Source organism: Typopeltis vanoorti, chromosome 8 (genome assembly GCF_054136105.1).
Source record: "Typopeltis vanoorti isolate ZY-2024b chromosome 8, IOZ_Tvanoo_1.0, whole genome shotgun sequence".
NCBI lineage: Eukaryota > Metazoa > Arthropoda > Arachnida > Uropygi > Thelyphonidae > Typopeltis > Typopeltis vanoorti.
Genome location: NC_143556.1, coordinates 132,855,049 through 132,873,263, shown reverse-complemented (window position 1 = coordinate 132,873,263; position 18,215 = coordinate 132,855,049). Strand labels below are relative to the sequence as shown.

Here is an 18,215-nt window from a genome sequence, read left to right as displayed (position 1 = left end):
TGCAGAAGTCATATATTTTCCATATACAAGTAGTAAAATGATGCATCACCATATTATTAACCTATTCACTGCTAAAAATAAAAAATAGAAGCCAAACTCTCCTTGCTGACTTATGTTCACAATTTTCTTTTTACAATTTTCTTTTATATTTAAAATAAAATATCACATACAAAACTTTAGGCTATTTGTTTTCAGATCAAGGATAAATCAGAACTGTGATATTTATAGATCATGTTTTATTGAACATTTTGCGCAGTATTTTTATACAATATCAAACATGTTATACTACCTACATCATCCTTTCTAAATTTAGTCATTGATATATTTTGAAATGGGGTATATGCATAGTTGATATTGTCACACACAAGTCTTCTTTCTCCCCACTTCCTTCCACTTCAAGTGTGAGGTGTTTGAATTGAGATGAAGACATCTCCCATCAGCCAAGGGATTGGTCACCAGGTGATGCACATGCAATTTTATTGTTTGCTCTTGAGGTGTAGAAGTTTTGAAAAATTTCGTTTATGAGAATTAGTTGATAATCTCTAAGGGTTATGTTTTCCATGTTTTTAGTTTGTAAAATGTCTGTAAAATGTGAATTTAGAACTGTTATGTACAGGAGGTAGGGGAAAAAAATCTTTCTTTACTACTATATCATCCTTTCAATGAAAGGATTAGTCCTTATGCAAACATTCATCAGAACTTATATCTGATCTGTTAACCCCCATATTCTTATTTTATTCTATTACAAATGGGACTTCATTATTGGGTGATTGCTGTAACTGTCTCTCTCTTTCCTAATCATTTTATGGAATTTCGACCTGTGGCCAACCTTCACACTTCTACTGTTTTTACAATATCTGGGAAGGCATTGACAACATGACACATTAGCCTGGAGATTTCGTGAACTATGTGCACCAATACAAATATTTACCTTCAAATAGCAGATATAGAGAAGTCATTGAGTTGAACTGAATTATATTCATAATAAATGGTGGATACTTGCCTGCAAAATTCAGACATCTTTAAAAGTTATTTTGGCATATAGTTTTTAATATAAAAGTGTACTTGAGAATACTTGATCTCAGCAAGGACGCGATTTTTAAAATGTTCGATAATTTCAGTTTAGCAATGAAAAGGTTGTGTACTTTAGTTCAGAGATAGTTGTAGAGTTGTTTTTTTTTAAATTTTTTTAACATGGTTACAATGTTATATTATATCTGAATATGTTTGACAAATTATATTCTTGTTTTAATCCTTTACCCAAGCATAAACAGAGTTTCACATGAAGTGTCTTAATAATTACTTGTATATAATAGCAGCTGTTGATTTCGCATCAGTTGCCTCAGTATCCCATAATGCAAAGTGCACTTCCTTTTGGATGAACATGTATATTTCTATGCATTATGGGAAGGATAACTACTCAGGCCAATTTTGACCTTTACCAAGTATCTTCCTAGGTTTAGCTCTCACTGATGAGACCTCAATAAAGTTTGAAACCAGGCTCAGTATTGCTTCAATATCCCATAATTCAAAGCACACTTCCTTTCACACATGCATATTATGGAAAGAGTCAGTACCCAGACTGGTTTTAAACCAGTCTGAGTATTGACTCTTGGCTGTTGATGGAATGCAAGTCTATATATATAAGTAGAGTAGTCATGAAGGTAAGTTTAATTTAAGCCTCAGTATTGAGAAGGTGCCAGTGTAGTGGAAAGAAGGCAAAATAGTCTCATTGCATAAAGGAGGCTTCAAGACAGAAGTAGCAAATTATTAGGTAATCAGCATCTTCAGGAGTGGTGGTTAAGGTATTGGAGAAATTGATGAAAGACAGAATTCAGGACTGGGTGGTGAGGAATATGATACTCCATATAAGGGACAATGTGGTTTCATGAAGGGTAGGACCTACTTTAGTAATTTGCTTACTTTTTATAATAAAGTGATGGTGGAGTTGAATAAGGGAAATGGCTACTGAGTGATATTGCTTGGCTTTGCAGAAATATTTGACAAGACTTCACACAGAACTCCATTGCAAAATTGGAGCAAATGGGGATGGATATAAATCTGGTTAATTGGATTAGAGGATGTCTGAGACAGATATCAGAGTGCTTTATGGAGCGGTGAGTCCAGGAGAAGGCAAGTGACCAGCATTGTACCACAGGGTTCAGTACTTGGTCCTCTGTTGTTTATTTTGTATATATCAATGATATAGGTAATGATTTGACAGACAATATTAAGTTGTTTGCTGATGATGCTAAACTGGGTAAAGCAATGATAAATGATGGTGATGCAGAGATCCTGCAGGAAAACTTAAATATACTATCAGTAAGGGCAATGCCAGCCTGGCTGGCCGAGTGGTTAGTGTATCTGCTCTCCAGCCAAAAGGCTGCAGTTTCGAATCCCGCCAAGAGCACGGATTTTTTGTGATATCTGTGGAAATACTAGTGGTGGTGGGTGGTAGATGGTATTGGTGTAGTTGCAGTTAGAATGAGCTGTAGAGTAGACAGAGTTGTAGAGTAGGTGCCCTCCTTCGATGAGTCCTTGAACTCCCTGGAGGTGTAATATAATAATAATAACGGGAAAGGTAAATGGCTGCCAGTTTAATGTGGCCAAGTGAAAGGTGATGCATGTTTGGGAGAAATCACAAACTGAGCACTGTATTGATGGAACCGAACTACAGGAAAGTGATGCGGCCAGGGACTTGAGGATTATTGTGGACAGGGAGTAGATTGCATATTGTGAATCAAAACAGCACATTAGATTATGTTCGCTGTTGAAGAACACACTAACAAGCAGGGATAGAGAGATTATTGTTCCCGTATATGAGGGCTTTAACAAAACCACATATGGACTTCTGTGCAGTGATCTGTTTTCCCAGATATGGGATGAAGAAGTGGTGGAGAGGATCCAGAGGTGGGTGACAAAGATTGTGGTAGGTCTATGGAATGATTCATGTGAGAATAGATTGACAATTTGCAGGCTTAAAAAATTAGCTGATAGCCGATAAAGAGTTAAGAGGAATGAAGCATTTAAGTTATTAAAGGGCTTTTATAGGATTGACACTGCAGACTTTTTTTTGCAAGAAGGGAGAGAACAGGGGTGAATGCAGGTCTTGAAATTCATGCTTGCTCTTGTTATCATTCAGGGAGTGAGAGGTGTGATTGAAGTCTGATTAGCGGAATAATGAATTACTGACTATTTAAAACTATATATTTAGAAATTTATTATTATTATTATTATTATTATTATTATTTCGGGCGACTCCAGGGAGTCCTTAGACTCATCGAGGGAGGCCCTAAACATCATGTCCACACAACTATACGACATTCTCACAGTATCTATCATACCTTGCCCTGAACTCGCTCACCGTCACAGCACCCACAACAGACTCAGGCAGCTTATTCTACTCATTTACCACTCTAAAAGTAAAGAACGCAGCTCTAACACCCACTGCTAACCACACTCTTGCCCAGCCTCCAGAGGCGTCCCCCAGTTCTCCCACCACCAGTCCTGATCTCAAAAATATCCCCTGAATCAATCCTACAGAATCCCTTTAGCAATCCGAATGCCTCATCCTTTCTGCCTATCAACCAGTTTCTGAAACCCACAAATCTTCAACCTGTTCTCATATGGTTCATTCCATAGACCTGCTATCATCTTAGTCGCTCGCCTCTGGATCCTCTCCACCTCCTCCCCATCAAGAAGGAACCGAGGTGACCAAATCTGGGCACAGTAGTCGAGATGAGGTCCCATCAAGGCTCGGTACAGAGGTACAATAACTTGCTTGTCTCTGCTCATCAAGGTATTTTTCAACAACCAAGTGAGTTGATGAGCTGATTTAGCTACTTTTGCAATGTGCCCCCTAAACCTCATCTCCCCATCCACCAACACTCCCAAGTCCCTGGTCTCATCAATCTCCTGGAGTACAGTTCCACCAATGTGGTATGCTGCTGCTAATCTTTTCACCCCAACGTGCATAACCTTACACTTTGCCACATTGCTGTACCCAACTTTGCATTATCAGCGAACAAATGAACTGTTCCACTTAGATCCTTCCCTATATCGTTAATGAACAGATTAAACAGCAGTGGTCAAAGAACAGAACCCTGCAGCACACCACTAGTCACGGGCCGTCTTTTGGACTCTACTCCTGAATAAACTACTCTTTGATATCTCTCCATCAACCACCCACCTATCCATCTCACCAACCCTATATCCATTCCCATATGTTGTAGTTTACGGATTAGAATTCCATGTGGTATCCTGTCAAATGCCTTTTCCAGGTCCAGTAGTATCACTGTAAACCCATTTCCCTTATCCAGTTCAGCCATCACCTTGTTATAAAACTTGAGCAAGTTACTGAGGCATGATCTACCCTTCACAAAGCCAAGCTGTCCCCTGTACAGTATCTCATTTTCATCAATCCATTCCTGTATTTTTCCCTTGACTACTTTCTCCAAGACCTTGACAACGACTCCTGATATGCTGATCGGTCGGTAATTTGCAACCATAGTCTTGGATTCTCCTTTATGCAGTGAAACTATTTTCCCCTCTTTCCACACCTTCGGGACTAAACCAGACACGAGACTCAGATTAAACAACATGGTCAAGGGCACTGATAATTCCTTAGCCGCTTCATGCAAGACCCGTATACCATGCTGGTATACCATCCAATCCCACAGATGTATTCACATTAAGGTTCTGTAATAGACTATTCACCTCCACTTCATTCATCACAATTCCCGTATAAACTAATGGTTCCTTCATTTTTTCAATGTCACCACCTGGATGATATACTTTTGCAAAGTGTGCGCTCAGTAACTCCACTATAGCGACGGATTCAGTAACCTCCTTAACATCATCATTCCTTAAAATCATTTTGCCATGTACAGTTTTTTTCTTGATTGCAGCATATTGAAAGAACTGTTTGGGATTCTCTTTTGCTTGCATAGCTAGTTTCCTTTCATAATCGGCTTTTGCTGTTTTTACCACACTCGTTACCCTTCTGGCCTGCACTTTATACAGTTCGTGTGCCTGCAGGTCACCCCTTTCTTTAATTTAAATTAAGGGGATATCAAATCCCACACTGCTCCAAAACCAAATAAGAAACTCAAAGACTGGAACCAGAGAGCCTCACGCCGAACACAGCAAACCACAAAGCATCGGCGACCACCAGCATGAGATAATGCAAGTGACCCCAGCACGCAGCACAACACCGAAGAACTCGCAGCAAAGTCAGTAAAGCTCCGCTCGCCACTCCCAGGCACCCTCCACAATGCAAAAACAAACCTCCCAGGAAATGCACGCTGTTACTACACCATGGCGGGAGGCCACCACCCAGACCGGCCCCAGCCTTTTTTGAGGCTTCATCAGTGAGTAGCTAGACCAAACCAATACCAAAGTGCACAGCAAAAAGAACCCATGTAAATTTATGTATATTTAATCATACAAATACAACATTTATTTTACAAATGATGTTCTATCTTTTTCAATTTAGCTACTTGAATAAAATTCTACCCTACGGTTCTTCTATGAACTGGTCAATAACATCGTCGTAAAAAGTTGGTTGTAAGTTAATTTTCCCAAGCAACACGCACACTTGTAAAGGCTGGCTGAAGATCACTGGTTAGAGCTACTTTGACTGCATGTGGCCTGTGTTTAAGACTACATGAAGGGAGCAGAAATGGCTATGTGCATGCATGAAATCACAGTGCTGCAGCGAGGACCTGGAAGCTCCCATAACCGAGCAAGCCAAGGTAGCTTTGACTAGACGAGCAAGCATCGACTTTGATACACAACGCAAAACTCAATTATTGCCGCGCAAGCTTAAGACGTCTTCTGTCTACAAAAATAAAAGCCTAAAAGGAATGCTTATAAATGCATGCATTTATTAACAAATAAATATTACTTCTTTCTCAAGTAATGAGCTTGCACATAGCAAACATGGAGAATTCACCCCTGGGAGAGAATAAGGGGTGACCAGTGAAAGCTGTGTAGGTGTGTGGTTAGCAAAGGTATTAGGACTAGATTTTTTTCTTGGAAAGTGGTCAATAGGTAGAATGGCTTGCCAGAGGTAGTTGTATTTCATCTTTGAATGAGTTTAAGAAGAGGTATAATGTGTGAATAATGGATCTCCCACAATGAGTCTTCTTACTCCATGTAGATATCTATATAATAATAAGAATAATTCATGTTTATGCTTTGTCTATGTTTGAGAAGAATATAATTTCTTGTTAAGTATAATATAAGTATAATATGCTTTGCAACCAAGTGTAGGGGGACTTCAACTTGCAGTGGATTTTTAAAATTAATAATTTATTAAAAATGAAAGTTCAGTTTCCAATCATTTTTTGTAGTATAAAAATTTAGGATACAGAGCAGACCATCTGCTTTATTATGGAATCTTTATATGTATATATGGTTAAGTACCAGTAAAGCGTTTCTGATCATCTATTCTGAGACTAAAAGCATGTAATAGTGTATTAATAGATCTGCATTATGTTCATTATTAGCACAACAGGCAGTTCTTCAAGTGGTCTTTGTAGTGTGTGTTATTGTTGAAACTGTTTATAAATATTTCTCAAAATGTGAAAAGGACATTATTATAAAATTTTTCTTATCTGTCAATGTTATTTCTTTGCAGATTTTGTAATGATTTGGTTGTAAATATCAAGCTCTATCTCTTACATTAACAAGATGTTTGAGGGCATCGTAGCATTTGTTCTGAACAAGTACCTAGGAAAATATATTGAGGATTTAGACAGTGAAGCATTAAATATTGGTATATTTAGTGGTAAGTTTGAAGTCATGCATATGTTTTTTGTATGTTATTTCTGTGTGTGATTATGTGTGTGTGTGTGTGTGTGTTTGTTTGGTCATTTTTATATGGGTGAGTCCTAGTTGAAAATAAGGATAAAATCAGCAATTCTTAATGGTTTATTGACTGATTTAATATTCAGGGAGTCACATTATATTCACCATCTTAAGTGGTAGAGGAATTTGTTATTTGGAAAAATCAGATTTTAGGATAGCTGGAATTCAATGTTCAAATTACAAATAATGAACTTTGGGATGACTGATTTGCACACTTTTCTTATTAGGTAGGGATTCAGTGTTATATAATAGATATAAACCAGGTATCTTTTCTACACATTTCCATTTATTTCAAGAAATGTTCATGATGTTCTCCAGAATTTTTCATTTGAACCTGTATAGAAAAGGAAAAACAAACAGTGAGCATAGTGGTAGTTTTGAGCCATGATAAAAAAAAAAAGTGTTTTTAATTAGTGTGTGTGGCTTTTTGTAGCAAATTGTGCTGCATTCTTTTCAGTTTAGATACAAGTATCCTTCATGTGTTGTTGAAATTTTTTTGTTGTTTACGTTGTGTTTTGCTACTTGTTTGTTGTACTACTTCAGCTTCTAAAGATGGCTTCCATAAAGAAATATATGTCAGTGGCACGGAAAGCTTCTGTATGAAAGTTTGGCTTTGCCTTGGATTTTTCGCAGTGGATGTGTTGCGAAAACTGCTATATGTATGCACTGAAAAATGTGAATGATCTGTGGGCTGTTTGGGTAAACGAGAAGAACGAATATGAGTCTTGACGTATGTGAAAAGTGTCTGTATAAATTAGAGTGATTAGAAATGGGAGCAAATGTCGGGACCTCAGTAGAAGATCTTTGGCAGGAGTTAATGAAAATGAAAACTGAAACAAAACATCTGGAAGAGGATATTAAACAGCTAAAGGAGAGATTGGCTGGTGATAAGAAGGAGGAAGTTAATGTTATAAAGAAAGAATCAAGGGATAGTCATATATATATCAGTGTATGGCGACTAGATCATTAGAGGTGTGATTACTAATAAAGTGCACAAAACATGCTTTCCTGGTGGAACAATAAAGCAAATAACTGATGCGTTGCAGAAAAGGAATTACCGGGTGTCAAAGTCAGTGGTAGTCGTAGGTGCAAATGATTTAGTTGGGGAGAAGAAGAATGTTGATAGAAAATTGAGGAAGTCATTGCAGCAGGTAAAGAAGAATAGTGTTGTTGGGAAAGTCTGGGTAGTGGCCCTTCCCTTAATGCATAGCATTATACATGTCTGCAAGGAGATGTGCTTTGCATTATGGGAGATACTAAGACAAGGAGTGATGAGAGCTTGGTCCACCTTTACCACGAGTTGCCTCAGTCCTGAAGATGCTTCAGGTGCAAAGTTTGTTTGCTTACGCTTGGATAAAGGATTGAACTAAATTTATTATAGTATAGGGTGTAGGCTAGAAAGGTGATGAGCATGGTAAAGAAAGAAAAGGTGCAGTATGAGAGGAGATTTGCTGGTCAGGCTAAGGTTAACTTGAGAGAATTTTTCTGCTACATGGCAAGCAAGAGGAAGAATGATTATGGCAGACTGACATTGGTGGATAGTCATGGCAACAGACTAACAGCTGCAACAGATATAGTGGAATTATTGAATGAGCACTTTTTCAGATGTGAATAAAGCTATAGGAATGGATGACATATCACAACGTATGATTAAGGAATGTGCACTACAGTTGGTTATGCCCTTGACCTGGTTATTTAATGAAAGTCTTGCAGTGGGCAGGGTTCCCCTAAGGAGTGGAAAGAGAGCAAAAAAGTACACTCCACAAGCATTGTTCTAAGACAGAAGCCTGCAAGACCCTTATTGAGGTCTCGTCAGTGGGAGCCAGACCCAGAGGTGATACCAAGGTTGAAGTAATGCAGATATCATATATATATATATATATATATATATATATATATATATATATATATACATATTTATTTATTTATTTTTTTTTTTTCATATACGAGTTCCCAAAAGATGTCAACCTTATTATTAAAGTACTTAGATTAGAGATATTTGTTGGAAGTTTTCCCACTTGGTTATACTATAAATTAAAGATACCAAGAAATGATATACTTAGCTTAATCCTTTATCCAAGTGTAAGCAAACAAGTTTGCGCCTTAACTATTTTCAGGACTGGGGCAACTCGTATATAGAAGCCTATTACTTCACATCACTTGCCTTAGTATCCCATAATGCAAAGCACATATCGTTATGGGTATGTATAATACTATGCATTATGGGAAGGGTCACTACCCAGACTGGTTTTGACTTTTATTGAGGTCTCCTCAGTGGGAGTTAGACCCAGAGGTGATACCAAGGTTTAAGTAATGCAGAAGTCATATTTTTTCATATATGAGTTGCCAAAAGGTGTCACACCTTATCTCCTGATTAGAGATATTTATTGGAAGTTTTTCCACTTGGTTATTCCACTTGGTTCTATAAATTAAAGATACTTAGAAATTATATACTTGGTTTAATCCTTTATCCAAGTGTAAGCAAACAAGTTTGCACCTGAACTATTTTCAGGACTGGGGCAACTTGTATATAGAGGCTTTTATTTTGTTTCATTATACTTCATACTGAGAGAGCAGTACTACTCTTACAACACATCCAAAAGGACTGAAGAAGACTGAAGCCATAACAAAAGGCCAAAGCCTTTACAAGTGTTAAAGTACAAGGGTATCACCCGACGCCAGTCCTTGGTATCCTATTTGTCATGCGCTGATGGTAACGCCAGGCCACCAGTGTACTTTGCAGGGCCCTCAAAGAAATAACTAACATCACTCTTGGATAAACCAAGCAGAGACAGTCTATAACTCGCTGCACTCCACACACAATGTTTAGAGAGATGGTGGCGCTGGTTAAATGAGGGGCTCCCCAAACTCCTCTTCTGCATTTTCCTCATACTGGACCTTACTCTCATGGCAGTAGGTAAGTGAGAGCCCAGCACCCACTACCTGAGCATCAATTACCCAGACATCACCATCTTTCCTCATTACAGCTCTGGCTTTCTAATGCCAGAAGTGGTTCTATAGTGTGGTTCAACTGCGGTCTCCCAATCTTTGTTATTAAAACGGTTAGCCAATATGGAGACCACAGAATTATGTCTCTTCACACGAACACCATGTGTTCGGAAACAGCATTGAGAAATATGTGACAAAGTCTCGGTGTAGCGGCAGTCAGCCATACAACTAATGTCATCACTGCCCCATTGGGCTGTGCAGGATATATGAATAAATGCCTAGAAATAAAGGACTAGAATAAATGCCCTTTATTCTAGAATTTATTCTAGTCCTTATTAAATCAACAAACTCCAAGCCAGGAAGTAATCTGGTTCTGTCACATACCCAATGATGTTGTAGGGGTACCAAGTGTGACTCTGCTAATGAGGTGCTGTCTATAGTATTGTAAAGCAACGATGCTCATCTCTTATACTCATCTCTTGCTGTCTCGATACTGGGTCCACTTTTTCATGCATCTAAAGTCCTCTTGGATAATCGGACTATGGAAAGCCTTTCTACAGATAGGAGAGGATGAAGCTGCAAGTTTTCCTATTCTAGCTAAGCAGAGTCGTGGACTCTGCTTAGCTAGAATTTTAGATGGAGTTTTGGAGTTCGGTCTTCTCCACTCCACTTCAGCATTTTTCTGGAAATGATTCATCCACATTATCAAGGTCTATTCCTGCCTCGCAGCTCTACCGTCCCATATCCATTCAAGAAATAAAATCACTAAGGTGGTCCCATCACTAAGGTGGTCCCAACCACCTTAGTGATGGGACCCCGAGCCAGCCATCCTTCACCTGAGCATGGAAGTATGCTACTGGGGTGTCTGGTGGTAATGGCAGCACGAACAGCCCTATCCATTCAGGACAGTACTGAGATGTTCTACCAAGAACCAGCTTATGGTAAAATCAATGTAGGAGATAATAGGACAGAATAAAGAGCCTTTGCTAGGCTTAAGAGGAGCTCACCTCAAAGCAGTAAGCCCAGACTCTAAGGCAGAAGGTACAGAAGACCTCCCCTTTGGAGTGAACATAGCACCAAGGTATCTCCACTCCTCTAGGATGTTCAATGCACAATGCATGCAATGGCCTTATGTGCAGGGAAAACTGTGTACTCTCGACCTTTAGCTTTTTGTCATGACCTGAAGGGACAAGAGCTAATGAACAGGACTTCTCAACATTAATGTTCATGCCTCTAATATGAAAGAAGTCAACTGCCTAGTCAAGGAGTTCCTGCAAGCCTTCCTTTGTGGAGGCTAATAGAATAAGGTCATCAGCAAAGGCTATAGCATTAAAGAAAGAGGCACCTAGAGAGTAACCAATATAGTTAGGAAGAGAGCAAAGAAACTCATCTATGATGCAGTTGAAGAATAAAAGGGGGGATAGAGGGTTGCCCTGATGAACACCCCGCACTGCAGATATTGTGGTCACACAGGCCTCTGTTGTGATAGAGATGGAGCCACCTATATAAAGCTCCATAACATAGATAAGGAAAAGTTCTGGGCATCTGCAATGGATAGCTCTCTAAGGATAGCAGGAGGGGAGATGCTATCAAAGGCCTTTTGGAGGTCCAGTGATGCCATGTATAGAGGCTTAAGGTGGCGTCAGGAATCTGAAAGAAGAGAGGAAAGGAGGTAAATATTCTCGGCACAGCCATCCGAAAGGATAAAGGCTCTTTGCCAATAGTTGTGCTGTACAAATTGCTGCAGTTGTCTAACCAAAATCTTGTGTAAAAGTCTAATAATTGCTGGAGATATAGTAATAGGCCTTATAGTCTGAAGCATGTGTGGAGGTTTCCTTCTTGGGAATAAAAATAGTTCTTGAAGCACTGAGATACAGTGGAATCACTCTTGTAGAAAGAAGATCTATTAAGTCCTGTAGGATAGGAAGAGGCACCTTCCGAAGTCTTGACGCAGGAAAACTGTCTGGTCCAGGGGCAGATGAATCTGCAGGGAAAGTTGATTTTATTTCTTGAATGGATATGGGACGGTAGAGCTGCGAGGCAGGAATAGACCTTGATAATGTGGATGAATCATTTCCAGAAAAATGCTGAAGTGGAGTGGAGAAGACCGAACTCCAAAACTCCACGAAGTTTTCATGTTGTTCTTCCAGAGGTGGAGGGGACACGGCATCTAAAATGGTTTTGGCACACATCCCTCTGTTTTTCTTATAGAGGGCCTGCATTAATGCATAGGCCCTCTTCCTCTGTTTTCTCTTGGACACAACTATGGGTGGGCAAGGCATCTGCTGTTGAGAAAATTCCTTCTGAAGGTAGCGATTCAATTGATCTTCAACATCTTGTCTCATTAGGTAGGCACTGATAATTTAATTTCTTGAAGAGAAAGGCTATACTGAGAAAGAGGAGGCTTATCCAGGGAAGATGCTAATCTGGAAATCAAAGCGTCCTCAGCCGAATCAAAGGATAGCCTATGAGATTGGTGGGTGGAGGGAGAAACTGAAGGGACTGGAGATATGGAGGTATTACCTGTCCCTTCCCTAGATGGATGTTCAGTCAGTTCCTGAACCAACCTCTTATAGCTGGCATCAAGCGATCTTTGTTGAAACACCTTAGCCAAGGCCTCATTAATGTTCTCTATACCTGAAGCCAACAACTGGATCTTATGAGTGGCTAGAATCTTTTCCTCTTCACCAGTCCAAAGTGCTTTCATGCGTTCAGTGCGAATAGCAGCATTTGCCTCAACGGGAAGTTTGGAAGTACGATGTACCCCGAGGACTACTGTGGTGGAAAATGCATGACTGCAGTCCGGGCAGACGAAATGTCTCAAAACCGGAACTGACGGGCCACCGGAAGGTTGTTGTCTCTCTCTAATAGGTATGGAATGTCCATAATCGGTGCGAATAGCAGCATTTGCTTCAACAGGATGTTTGGTACTCTGAGGCTTACTGCAGTGGAAAATGCACGACTGCAGTCAGGGCAGACAGAATGTTTCAAAGCCAGAACTGACAGGCCACCGGAAGGTTTTTGTCTTTCTCTAATAGGCACGGAATGTCCACAATCATTACGGTGATAATTCTTCTTTTTCTTCAGGATGCTGCTGGGACGGGTGAATGACGTGCCATCAAACAAGTCCCGGACCTCGGGATCTACTCTTGAGAAGTTTCCTAACTCCGACCAATCAGAGTTGGAGCTGTCTTCATCAGTAGAATTTTTGCCAGCGAGGAAAAAACCCTACCAGAGGGTGCTAATTAATGTAGGGAGGAGTAGCATAGTGAGCCACTCACTCGGTCACCTCAATGTTTCCAGGAAATGCCAAGTGGAGGTCACTCACTATCGCACTTGCGAAGTGTCTCGGACCGGTCAGGGCACAGTCCATCAGGCGTGCAACCAAGACAACAACGCTTTGGTTTCCCATTTGACTTATAGCTTCACATTACTTGCCTTAGTATCTCATAATGTAAAGCACATATCCTTATGGGTATGTATATAATGCTGTGCATTATGGGAAGGGTCACTACCCAGACCGGTTTGACCTTTATTGAAGTCTCGTCTGTGGGAGCCAGACCTAGAGATAATACTAAGGTTGAAGTAATGCAGAAGTCATATTTTCATATATGAGTAGCCAAAAGGTGTTGCACCTTATTAAAATACTCTTGATTAGAGATAGTTGTAAGTTTATGGGATACTAAGGCAAGTGATAGGAAGTCATTAGCTTCTTTATATGAGGTGCCTCAGTCCTGAAAATAGTTCAGGTGCAAAGTTGTTCACTTACACTTGGATAATGGATTAAATCAAGAATATAATTTCTTGGTATCTTTAATTTATAGTATAACCAAGCGGAAAAACTTCCAACAACTATCTCTAATCCGGAGTATTTTAATAATAAGGTGTGACACCATTTGGCAACTCGTATATGAAAAAAATATGACTTCTGCATCACTTTAACCTTGGTATCACCAAAAACAAGGCCAGAAAGCGATATTACAACACCAGAGCCCCGCAGGACAAAGCAACCTTAAACACTTTGAACAGACAGGTTCGAGAAGCCCTCCAGGTCCACAGGAACTCCAAATGGGAAACCAAACTGAAGGAAATCAACCCAGAAGATAACTCCATGTGGAAGTTTGTAAAATCTCTTCGTACCAAAAGACAACCACTTCCCCCTTTAAAGACCAATCTTGGAGTTGCACACACAGATGAAGAAAAAGTAGAAGCCCTAATTGACAATCTCGAAAATCAATGCAGCCCATCTTATGCAAACTTAAATATCAATCTTATTTACAAAGTTCATCATAAAGTTAGATATGCACTAAGTCAGCCTAAGGATGATTCAGAAACCATCACCCCCACATCTCCAACAGAAATAATAAATATCATTTCCCATCTGAAGAATAAAAAGGCCCCCGGCCCGGACGGCATTACCAATAGAATAATAAAGCTACTCCCACGGAAAGCCATAATTCATCTAGTTAATATTACCAATTCCATTTTAAGATTCCAATACTTTCCCTCTGATTGGAAAATCGCGGACATTATACCTCTGAAAAAACCTGGTAATAACCCACAACTTCCCCAAAGCTACAGGCCCATCAGTCTTCTTCCCTGTCTTGGCAAAGTAATAGAAAAGGTCATCCTATCAAGACTACAATCAGCAGTGGACCAACAGAAAATAATCCCAAATGAGCAATTTGGGTTTTGCAAAGCTCACAACACGGTGCAACAAATTCGCCGACTAACAGAACATATCACTCATGGCTTTAACTGGCACCTTCATACTGCTGCTGTATTTTTGGATGTTGCCAAGGCCTTTGATAAGGTCTGGCATCAAGGCCTTATCTTCAAACTAATTGAAAACAATATCCCAATTAAACTAGTGAAACTCATATATCAATGAAAGATACATGCAAGTAAAACTCAACGGAATTGTTTCCTCAAAGCGCAAAATCCTGGCGGGAGTACCTCAAGGTTCTCTTCTGGCCCCAATACTTTTCACAACTTACATGGCAGATATTCCTCTCAACCCCAAAACAACTACTACAGCTCTTTATGCCAACGACACCGCTATTCTAGCTAGATCGCTCAGCCCTCACCTAGCAATCACTAGACTCCAAGGAAGTATCAATGAGCTAGCAAACTGGTTCACCAACTGGAGAATTCAAGTAAACCTCCTCAAAAGCTCAGCCATGATGTTTTCAAGAAGAAAGATCTGCAACAAAGAAGACATCCTGCTCTCTGGTCAAAAGATCCCATGGCATTCAGAGATCAAATATCTTGGGGTATTGATGGATAAGAAACTCCTTTTCAACAAACACATCAATCTCATTTGCTCCAAATCTTCCAAAGTCATAGCTCAGCTCTACCCATTGATCAAGAGCAAATTGAACCTACATAATAAATTGCTTCTTTACCGGATGGTAATACGTCCAGTCATCACCTACGCCTCACCAGCATGGAGTCGCACTTCAAGATCAAACATTTCAAAATTACAGAGAATCCAAAACAAATGCCTTAGGATGATCCTGGATGCACCGTGGTTCATCAGAAATTCACATCACCGAGAAACTGGCACTCCATACATCTCCTCCCTTCTTCATGATCTTGCAGAAAAATTCTTCGTGAAGTCAAGTTCACATTCAAACCCACTAATCGTGAAAGCTGTCAATTACAATGAGACTGATTACTACAAACACAAAAGACCGAAGGCTATTCTTCTCTCAACCGATCATAGCTAACACTACTGCCCTCATACGGCAAGCTTAATTGCTCACAAATCTCCCATTCCCAAATAACTCTCATTACAGATAAAGGGGAATATGAAAAGCACTTGTGCTTCACCCATCCTGTCAGTAACGTCAATGGTCAACCTTGGTATCACCTCTCAGCCTGGCTCCCCCTGATGAGACCTCAATAAAGGTTGAAACCGGTCTGGGTAGTGACCCTTCCCATAATGCATAGCATTATACATACCCATAAAGATATGTGCTTTGCATTATGGGATACTAAGGCAAGTGATGTGATGTTATATGCTTCTATATAAAAGTTGCCCAGTGTTGAGAATAGTTCAGATGCAAACTTGTTTGCTTACACTTTGATAAAGGATTAAACCAAGTATATAATTTCTTGGTATCTTTAATTATGTTAATATACTAATATGTTAGCATAATATTTTGAATCTTAAATTTTTGTATTTAATTAATTTCTTTCATTAATCATATCATTTCTTTATTTAAATTCTAATGACAGAAACCTTACTAGTCTGAATCATATGAATTATAATATACAAAACGGAATTTATAAACATGTTAAATAATTTTACTGATTATCTCAAATGGGAAGATGTTCATAAATTACAGTGATGACAATACTTGCTGTGATTTATTACTATTACCAGTCTGGTTGGCTGAGTGGGTAGCATATCTGTTCTCCAATTAACAGGTTGTTGGTTCATATTCCACCATAGGCATGGATGCTTGTGATTGTCTTTGGGTGGGAGATCAATTTCTCACACCATTATCTGATGTGAAGCCTGAAGTGGCTTGGAAAAATTCCGTGTTTGGTCTCTAGAGCAGGCTTTCCAGACTATGTGAAAAATAAATAAAAATACAAACACAATTATAATATAAAATTTAATAAAAATGGAAAAAAAAATCCTTAACCCATTCATGGTACTAACATGCTATTATAGGCTTGCAACATTTTTTGAGGGGAAGTACATTAAAAAAATTACACCAAAGTACAAGTAATGTGTAGGAAGTTTTGAGTATTAAGTGTAAAACTTGTGGTCATCTTATACTGCAAGAATGACACAAAATGAACATTTTGAAAAACATTTCAGAGGCCATTTTATATGCCTAATTGCCTTGTAATCTGTCATATATTGTAATTCTTTCCGTTTGAAAGTGCCTACATGAAAATTGAGTTTGATGCATTGGCTATCTTGGCATGCTTTGAAACAATCAGTGCATACCTGTGCAGTTTTCTTCCTTTAAGTAAAGGAATATTAGCACCTTCATAGTGTTTGGAAGAACACCAGGGCATTGCACCTTTTGACTTAAAATAACTGAGTTCAGTTCTCATTATGACACAAAGAATGTTTATTTATATAAGTTTTTCCATTTGAAGGAAAGTCGGCCAATCACATATGGAGGTTGCAGGTTTTTTTTGCATAGAAACTGAGGGTTTTCATCCTGCATACAAGCAAATAAGCCAGAGAACATTAACAGACAGAAAATTGCTATTAGTGGGAAATTGATGGTATAGTGTGAGGATGTGGTGTGGAGTATCCTTTCAGAATGAGTTCTTTGTCGTCTTGGAGGTATCATAATAATAATAATAATAGATCCTTAACTTCCATTATGTCCTACTTATATTTATTGGAACTTAGAAGCCTTTTGAAACAAACAAAGTAAAGAGAAAACAAAGAAAAAGAAAAGATGCTTTGTGATTTTTAGTGCTCTCTTTCTGCTTGCTTCATTTTATTATCTTCATTTAAAATGTTTGGCTTAATGTTCTGTCATGGGCAATGAGCTCAGAGCTAGCCTGGCACCAAGTGAATAGACCATTATTTCTATCTACTGGGTTTTAGGTTTGAATCCCATTGTAGGCATGGATGTTTGTGAATGTCTTTAAGTGGTAGGCAATTTTTATAACCTCTTGAAACCACCATCCTATTTATGGAAGTGGCCTGGAAAGTACCATTTTTGCTTTTTTTAGGAAGTGTAATTTATTTCCTCCTTACAAGAGGAAATTGGTTATCTAACCTTTGCCAACCCACATTATTAAATGTACAAAGATTTCAACCTTTCAGGAGTGGAATTCACATTATAAAATTATAAATTAGCTCGATATAAACTCATATAATGCTGTGATAGGGCAAATAATTCTATTTATTCTTAGTGGTTGAAGTAATTAAGGCTATGAGACATATTTGCTATGCCTGTCAGTTGCATGTGTCAGATTTACTCATTCTGGCCTGAGTAGTGGGATGAAATAGCAGAGTTTCTGCAATGAATTAAAGGCACATCTGGATTTGCTCAGATCTGGTCACTGAGATTTGGTGGGGATAATTAACCTTGGAGAGGATACAGGGGTAGGTTAAATGATATCAATTTACAGTGTTCATTATGAAAATTTACTGAGAAGATGCAAACTATGTAGTTTGCTAGATTTGAAGACAAAGGGGTGACAATTGAGACATTTAAACTGTTCAGAGGTATTTACAGAATTAACACTGGAAATTTTTCACATAGTAGAACAAGGGGAAGGAACAAGACAAGAGGCGAACTTGTGATTGCTGGGGAGTATATTCCCATAAGATTTCTGATCAACTTACTACAAAACTTTCATAGTTTCTACGTTTGGCTTTGAAATAATTCTAGATCCGATATCTGCTTTGCTTA

At 38.9% G+C, this 18,215-nt stretch overlaps 1 protein-coding gene across 10 annotated transcripts in view; it reads left to right on the top strand.

Moving 5' to 3' along the window:
* Positions 1-18,215, top strand: part of LOC150104358 (intermembrane lipid transfer protein VPS13A-like) — a 2,072,875-nt gene that overhangs the window by 378,354 nt on the left and 1,676,306 nt on the right. For all 10 annotated transcript variants that reach the window (XM_090396324.1, XM_090396319.1, XM_090396320.1 and 7 more), the window contains one exon: positions 6,641-6,790. In XM_090396324.1, coding sequence (XP_090252450.1) covers positions 6,694-6,790 — 97 coding nt within the window. In that variant the 5' untranslated portion in view covers positions 6,641-6,693. The remainder of the gene's footprint in view (positions 1-6,640; positions 6,791-18,215) is intronic.